General features: G+C 53.3%; 1 protein-coding gene across 1 annotated transcript in view; it reads left to right on the forward strand.

The window, feature by feature from the left end:
• Positions 1-216: 216 nt before the first annotated feature.
• The window catches only part of LOC104541253 (A disintegrin and metalloproteinase with thrombospondin motifs 7-like), a gene marked incomplete at both ends in the record, with an annotated part of 12,438 nt that continues 4,397 nt past the window's right edge, over positions 217-8,257 (forward strand). Inside the window, 7 exons of the mRNA XM_010185257.1 lie at positions 217-294; positions 351-703; positions 1,918-2,109; positions 4,137-4,304; positions 5,281-5,364; positions 6,284-6,408; positions 7,422-7,571. Of these exons, the coding sequence (XP_010183559.1) occupies positions 217-294; positions 351-703; positions 1,918-2,109; positions 4,137-4,304; positions 5,281-5,364; positions 6,284-6,408; positions 7,422-7,571 (1,150 nt within the window). The remainder of the gene's footprint in view (positions 295-350; positions 704-1,917; positions 2,110-4,136; positions 4,305-5,280; positions 5,365-6,283; positions 6,409-7,421; positions 7,572-8,257) is intronic.

The raw sequence follows: 8,257 nt of genomic DNA on the forward strand, positions 1-8,257 counted from the left end.
ACCCCGGTTGCTCCCTGGTTCCCCTCCGGTTCCCCCTTGGCTCTCTCGGGCCGCCGCGCTGTGCACCCGGCCGGGGAAGATCCAGGGCGCTCGGAGCCCGGACGATGCTTTGTCACCCGAGGCGGCTCCAAACTCCGTTTCAAAACTGGGATTCGGAGTTTTGGGGGTTTTTTGTTCTGTCTCTTTGGGTTTTGTTTTGTCTTTTTCTCCCGGCAGCTGTAATTGAACAGCAGGAAACCAGTTACCAGATCCAACTGGTATTTGGGTCCCTGACCCTGAGCATCCACTCAAGGGGTAGGAGAAGAGAGGTGGCGAACCCCAAACTGACCACCGCACCCCTTTCTCCCCAGAGCCGGCTCTGCCGTACCCCAGCAGCGACATCGTCCATCCCATCAAGGTTGACGAGCGCGGATCGTTCCTGTCCTACGATTTGTCCCACCGAGCGCTTCGCCGGAGGTCCCCTTCCTCCAGGAGCAAATCTCTCGCCTTTTACGAACTGCATTACCAGGGGCACCCCCTGAAATTCAACCTGAGCCTCAACCACCACCTCCTGGCGCCGGGGTTCGTCAGTGAGCGGCGTTTCGGGGGCATCGCGAGCGCCAAGATCCGCTCCCACGCGCACAACTCCTGCCACATGATCGGGGAGGTGCGGAGCCGGGCGCTGGAGGGGGGCCTGGCCGCGCTCAGCACCTGCGACGGTTTGGTAAGTGTGGGGCTCGTGAATCAAGGGGGAAAGAGCAGAAACTCTGTGAAATCCCTTTTTTCCGCTCGAAGCGGTAGCAAAGCTCTCGCAGGAGCTCATGGCGTGGGTTTGATGCGGCCGAGGATGCGCTGACAGTAAATTTCCCACGGATCCCAGTGGTTTGGGAGCGCTGGGGCCGTGTTTACTTGTTTGTGTCCGAATTCCCAAAGAGAGCGATTCTCGTCTCGCCTCTGCCTCCCGGTGCAGACTCAATCCCATGCAGCACTGTGAGGTGTGTGAAACCTGGAGGGATTTATGCCAACACAGCTCGTATATAGTGAAAAATGTTGTCTGTTGTGAACCCCTCGGCTGCCTTTTTCCACTGCAAATGGTGATAGTGACCTGTGGGGGTGAGAGTTTTGGTGAAGGGTGAGGTGATTTTCCCAAATCATGCTGCTGTGTCGGTGCTTGGCAAGGCGAATTCAGGAGTTCAGTGTAAATGTCCTTATCCACATCCTGGATACCTGGCACAGGGGACCAGCTCCCCTGGGCTTTCAAACCTCTTGGGGTCTGCAGAGGTCCCAGGGGGCGGTGGGGTGTGGGGAGGTCTCCTGAGAGTGCTTCAGCCATTCCCTATCAGCAGAGATATGCAGGTCATTTGCAGTATATTCTGGTTAGAGTTCAATTTCTCCTAATGAATTAACCACAGACAGGAGAGGAAAAGTAAACCAAACGTTACTCGTTCAGTAATTTGTCATTTGCATAGGGCATCACCTGGAAACACCCGGTTCATGGTGGTGTTTGGTGAACCCCGTCATTAAGGTTTGTGAATCGTGTTACAGATGAGCAGTGTCATGCAGATGCCAGGGATTAGTAGTGGGTTTTAAACAGCAGAAAAAATTTGGGAGCTCACAAAGACCTTGGGAGCTGGGGGAGCCCATAGGGATGTGTTACAGCAGAGCCAGGTCATTACACCCCAATAACTCATCCTCCTGTTGCTGCATGGAGCTTCTTTGGCTTCTCTTTAGCTTTGTACTTCAATGATGGCTCCGTGCTGGCTTGTTTTGCTTTGTCTGGGAGTCGAGACCTCAAAATATCCACTCAAACCATTTATTTAGAGAAGACCCATTTCTCCCTGGACAATTTCACAACCCTCTCCCATTCCCAGGTCCTTTGGTGTGGGTCTGTGCCAGGTGTGGATGGCTTCACGGTGACAATTTTGCCTCCTGCTGCAGAAAGGCGTGTTCCAGCTGATGGACGAGGACTATTTCATCGAGCCCGTGTCCGCCAGCTTTCGGGAGGACGGCGCAGCGCAGCCCCATAGGATCTACAAGCGCCAGGCACCCGAGCATGGGGCAGAGCACGGCCGGGGGCCGCCAGCTCCACGGGAAACCTGCGGCGTGCGAGGTACGGCCCCTTCCCTCATGGTTTTACAATGAGCAGGAGCAGCCGCGTCCCGGGATGTGTGTGAAACCATGGTGGAAAGACAAAAAGGGAGCAGGTCCCAGGCTCAGCCCCCTGCGTTGCCTCCGCAGACTCTGAAACCCCAACGCTCAGCTCCTGTGCTAAGCTCCCAGCATCCATCAATGACACCCGTTGTTGTTCTTTCTCCTGCCAATTCTGCCGTATTTGCTTACATTTCTCACATAGGCGGCTCGCTGCCTGCCACACCTCGGGCCTCTCGCTCTCGTCTGTTCCTCCCGGCCCTGCTGTGAGCGTCCCACGATGGGGAGGCTGAGCGTTTGCTTTCATTTCCTTGCGAATGTTTGTTTCTGACCTGCTGGGGCATTGGACTCACGGAGCAAAACCCGGTCGCTGCCCTGGGAGTCTCTGCTCTGGGCAGGGAGGGGACGCCGGTTCCTTCTGCTCCAGCTGGAGCGGATGGGTTGGACAAACTTCCAAACCCAGGATTTCCAGTAATGAGGAATTTGGGGCATCCCCGGCAGCTCCCGGGGTTTTTTACTTCTTGTCACATCACCAAAGCTGCATCTTTCGGGCAGTTTTGCATATGTTTGTTTGCTTGGCGTATGTCCTAGAGCTCTCTGCTTTCAGAAGCTGGGGTTTTTTGCTATAATCAGGCTCTCTTCAGGCATTCTTCTGTTAATCTAAATAGTTATTGAATCTGTGGTAATGGCTTCTTCTAGACTTTGCAGTCTGTTCATTGTTAAATGCATTTCACTGGGTGTAGCTCAGCCCTGGTGTAACACAGGGATCTGGGATGGCAAAGGGGATGCGATGTGGATGTGTTTGCCCTGGAAAGGATCTCAGTTCCTGCAAGGCTTTCATTTGGGGCTGACAAATCGCCGCTTCTCTTTGCAAAAGACGGTGTTGTGCTGCTGGGTGTGATTTAGCATCTGTCAATACACAGCGCAGCCTGGGTGAGCGTTTGAGGGGGGTCTCACAGGGAAAATGCCATGGGACTCCCCCCCCCAGAGCCCCTGCACCCACCTCCCTGCAGGGGACGCAGGGGAACCGCGCTCCAAGGACGCCGCAGCCGTTGAACCGTCCCAGCAGTGTTAGCAGTTGGTCACATTATCCAGATAGTTGGGATTTTTCGGGCTGGGGGATAAAACAGCTCCTTCACAGCAAGCGTTCGGGATAGTCCGCGCAGTGTAAAAGTCCATTGTTCGCAGAGCAAGGCTGAGCCCTCAGACACCGCTCATGAAAGCGACTCCCGCAGCGTGGGCTGGGGTTTGTAAAGCCCTCACCCGGCTTGGGGCTGGCCCTGACCTTGATCCCACAGCAGCGTCACGGGAAAAGGCTCCACATGAGAATTCCCGGCTGGAGGTGGGAGTGGAGGCTTCCCAGCTCCGCTCCACCACCCTTCCAGCCCCATTGGCATCCCCTTGTTTCCCCCGTGGAGGGAACAGGGTTTGGTCTCCGTGGGGTCTGTGTGGTTCTGCGACGTCTCCATCTTTCCCAAGACACCGATAATCATCAGGATTTGGCTCAAGAGAAGTGTTGGGGAACTGCCCCTCCCTGCGCAGTTCGGATTTGTGGTGATCATCAGGAACGCTGAGGCGCCGGGGTGGTTTCTCAGTGGTACGGGCTCGAGCATCTCTGCAGGGTTGCCTATAAATTCATGTGTCAGTAGAAACCCCAAGGGCTCTGGGTTCCTTGTAGAGTATTGCAAACCCTGTTCCAGTCAAAGAAATCACCTGGAATGCTTTATTTATTATTTTTCTGTCTGTTATATGGTAATGCTGCAACAGACTGAGGTCAGAGCCTTCACCCCCCAGTGATTTTTGGAGCATACAGCACAGAAAATACACATAGATTATGGGTCTAAGTGGAGATCCTCCTGCTCGACACCAAAAGGTTATTTCCCTGAACGAAAACAAACAAAAACCTTGATGATACTTTACCAAAATTGCAGATATTTTACAGAAAAAATAGTCTTTTTTTCCCCCCCTTTAATCCCTCAGAGTCTGAGGAAAGCCTGGAGCGGTCTGAGAAGCGGAGGGAGAGGTGGGAGCAGAAGCGGCGCAGGAGGAGAAGGATCAAGCAGCGCTCCATCAGCAAGGAGAAGTGGGTGGAGACGCTGGTGGTGGCCGACACCAAGATGATCGAGTACCACGGCAGCGAGAACATCGAGAAGTACGTGCTGACCGTCATGAACATGGTGAGTCCTGGGCCCCAGGACGTGGCTGGGAGACATGGAGGCCACTGGGATGGCCGCTGGGATGGCCAATATCCCTGGTGGGACCTCAGCAAACCAGAGAGGCTCTTCCCACCCGCGCGTTGGCTTTTCTGCATCGTTTGGTTGGTGTCAGGATGGTGGGAGCAGCTCAATCTGCGGCTGTTTTGCCTTCTCATGGGCTCCAGGGCTGTGTCCTTCTCAGTCCCAACTTGAGGATGGATAACGTGGCCTCCCAAGGAGGTTCCCCAAGGGCAGAGATGCTCCAGGGGATGGAGGTGGTGGTGCTGCCCAGGGTTGTGCCACCACCACCATGGTTCTCCCAGGCAGGCAATGGTGGAGTGGGGATGTAACCAAAGCTGAAACCATCCCAAAACCTGCACGAGGGCCACCTGCTGCCCTCTGTGTGATAAGGAAACCTCCAGTGAAGGGCAGGAGCACCAGGTTGTGGTGGTCTCCGGTGGGAACCTGAGGTTTGCTGGTGCCATAAAACAAGCAACTGAGTCAGCTTGAGTTGGCTTTGCTGCCTCTCCTGCTGCTCTGGTGGCACCCATTTACGTCTCAGAAGAGGGCTCTGGTTGGTGGCCAGAAATGAGGGTGGGATGGGGCAGAGGACCTCAGGTAGCACCCCTGGGTGTCTGAAGGCACCCGGAGAGCATCAGCTCCTTTGGGATGCTAAATGCATCTATTAGGAGTGAAAGCAGAGGTGTCCCCTGGACACTTCAGGTTGGGTGTCAATGTGCTACACCGATTACATCAATTTTAAATGAAGTCATCGCACTCTGAACACTTCAGTCCAGGTGTGGTCTGGTCTTTTATTTTGGGGCATTCCCCGAGACGTTGTCAGAAGCCTCCAGTGCTTCCCCTCCAGCCCATATCCCCAGCAGATGTAATTACAGCCGTGTGGCAGGGCAGGGTCCTGCTTTTGGGCTTTATTTCCTCGATTTTTTGCGTGTTGCAGGTGGCGGGGCTGTTCCACCACGCCAGCATCGGGAACCCCATCAACATCGCCATCGTGCGGCTCATTCTGCTGGAGGACGAGGAGGTAAAAAGGAAACGCGGTGGCTCGTCCTCCCGGGCTGGGATGTGCTGGGAGGTGACTTTGAAAGCCTGCGAGCTCTCTCCTGGGCTGTTTTGATGAACTGGAGTAAGATTAACACAGACACCCGTGCCTCGCTTCCTTGTCTTCTGCATGGGCTGCAGCCCTGGTAGCATCAGGTGGATGGCATGGTCGGAGGAGCTGTGGAGTCTGGTTCTTATATGTATATAATAAATATATATATGTGGTGAATATGTCTTATTATATCATATATAATATGATCATATCATATCATACCATATCATATCATAGCACACATCATATATCATATCATATCATATATCATATCATATCATATCTATTGTGGCTGGTATGGAGGACTGTGGACCGTGAGCTGCAGAGTATGATTCTTATATGTATATAATAAATACATATATATGGTGAATAATATAATGAATATCATATGATACGATACGATACAATATGATACAATATAATACCATGTAATACAGTGTAATACAATATAATACAATACATAATATAATATAATACAATACAATATAATATAATAACATATCTGTTGTAGCTGGTATGGGGGGCTGTGGACCGTGGGTTGGTTGTGTTCCCAACTGCAGCAGTGGCTCTCGGGGAGCCTGACACCACTCAGATGGGCTCGCCAGCCTGGGATATTTTCCCGCAGTCTCTCTCATCCCCTGGTATGGGATGATTTGATGTTTTGGTTGAATCACAGATGAAAAGCAAGCAGGAAAGCACTGTATTCCCACCCAGCCCACAGCCTGTAAACATGGATCAACCCCATCTGGGTGGAAGTTACTCCCAATTTCACTCTGATGTGTCTGAGATCACCCTAAACCCAAACAGATCGGGCAGTGATGTGACAGCAGGCTTTTAATTACGTTGGCAGGAGGACCTGAAAATCTCCCACCATGCAGACAACACCTTGAGAAGCTTTTGCAAATGGCAGAAGAGCATCAACGTTAAAGGCGATTCCCATCCCCTGCACCACGACGTCGCGGTCCTGCTCACGAGGTAATGTGAATAATTAGCAAGTTGCTCATTTGGTGCTATAGATGTTATGCCAGCAGCTAGAAACTCCTTGGCCAGCCACAGGCATGGGGACAGAGGGGCAACCAGAGGAGCATCTCGGTGGGAGAAGTTGAGTTCTCCCTCCAGATACGATATGTGAGCAAAATTTGACAATAACCTAGTCCTGGTGGCTGGATCTGGTCTCAGACCCCAGGTTTAAACCTGCAGACGGCTCCCAGTTGAATCGCAGTCGAATGTTTCCCAACCAGGTTTTCACCGTGGCCCTTTTGCCAAGCCCCAGCACGGCTGCACCTCCCGGGAGATGTACACAGGGATTAGCGCTGCCTTTTCCCTCAGAGGCTGCTGCTGGGCTTGGAGCGGAGCCTCTGAGGAGGGCCCTGACCTCCCATGAAGCTCGCAGGAATTCGTGCCTCTGGCCAAGTTTACGTACCTTGCAGTAAAAACGCAGTTTGATGGTTCCAGGCTGCCGTGACTTGGCTGCTGGCGGTGCCGTGGTGGTTTGTGTGATGATTCACGGCCCACAACAGTTTTATCTTCTGTAGGAAGTTTGCTTTGTAGCAGAAATAAGGCACTTAGGGCCACGTACTTCAATGGAGTTGTTCTTCTTGGGTGGCTGGAGCTCCTCTACCCCGGACCATGCACACCCGGGATGTGCTTCCCCAAGCAATGTCGTAACTGCTTAATTATTCCCAGCATCAGCTTTATTTATACAGTGCAATCACCATAGCCAGGCTGGCTAGCAGCTCCCATTAATCAGGCTTAATAATAAGCCAGGGATACCAGGAGGGGAAAGGGGAAAGGAAAGGTTGTAAATCTTTCCACGTTGGATGTCTCCATCCCTACTCCTGTTTGGGTGGTGTCTTCCCCCATGGGCTGGGACGCGTCCCGTGCCCCTTCCCGCGTCTCGCGTTGGGTCCCGCCGCTGCGGGGCCCCCCGCCGCTCTCACCCCCCCCCCGTGTCTGTGTCTGTGTCCCCAATGTCTGTGTCACCCCAGGAAGGACATCTGCGCCGCCATGAACAGACCCTGCGAGACCCTGGGCCTGTCCCACGTGGCGGGGATGTGCCAGCCCCACAGGAGCTGCAACATCAACGAGGACACGGGGCTGCCCCTGGCCTTCACCGTGGCCCACGAGCTCGGACACAGGTACCACCGCCTTCCTCCTCCTCCTCCTCCTCCTCCTCCTCCTCTTCACTCTGTGTCCTCTGCGCTGCTCAGGGCTTGAGAAGGGTGGAAGTTGGGGCAAAGTTGCTGAGCAGCTCCTCACTGGTGCAAACCTTCCTCTGCCCCCATGAGAACTTGCCCTGGGGATTTCATTTCGGTGTTAAGTTTTGGTTGCCCCAGGATTAATAAAAATGGCATAACTCAAGGCAACCCGGACATGTTATCCTGGATTGCTGATGCTGAAGGGTTTGGAGAAGAGGGTTGCCCATTAAGAAGGACCACGGTTGGACTCAATGATCTTAAAGGTCTTTTCCAACCAAATGATTCTGCGATAAGTTTTAAAATAGGGTCTGCGTGTAGAATCAGCAGCAGGATTTTACTTGCCCTAATTTCAATTAAACTTTGGCCGGATCACTTGGACGTTACAGTTCATAATAGATACCTTTGTGTGGTGGAAACACACTGGATCCTGTTCGATAGTCTCATTACCGTTTTCTTGGCTGAGTTTTCAGTAAGAAAACTGAAATAAAAGCACAGCACAAAGTTCTGGGCAGTGTCGCGGGTGTCACTAAAACGTCCCCCACGGCCACATCCCCCGGTGCCCGTGAACGCCCGCGGAGCCGGGGCGGTTTGCAGTGTCCGGCGCGGCGCAGGGAAGCGGAGAGGCG

The sequence above is a fragment of the Mesitornis unicolor genome, unplaced genomic scaffold, assembly GCF_000695765.1.
Source record: "Mesitornis unicolor isolate BGI_N332 unplaced genomic scaffold, ASM69576v1 scaffold37065, whole genome shotgun sequence".
Classification (NCBI taxonomy): domain Eukaryota; kingdom Metazoa; phylum Chordata; class Aves; order Mesitornithiformes; family Mesitornithidae; genus Mesitornis; species Mesitornis unicolor.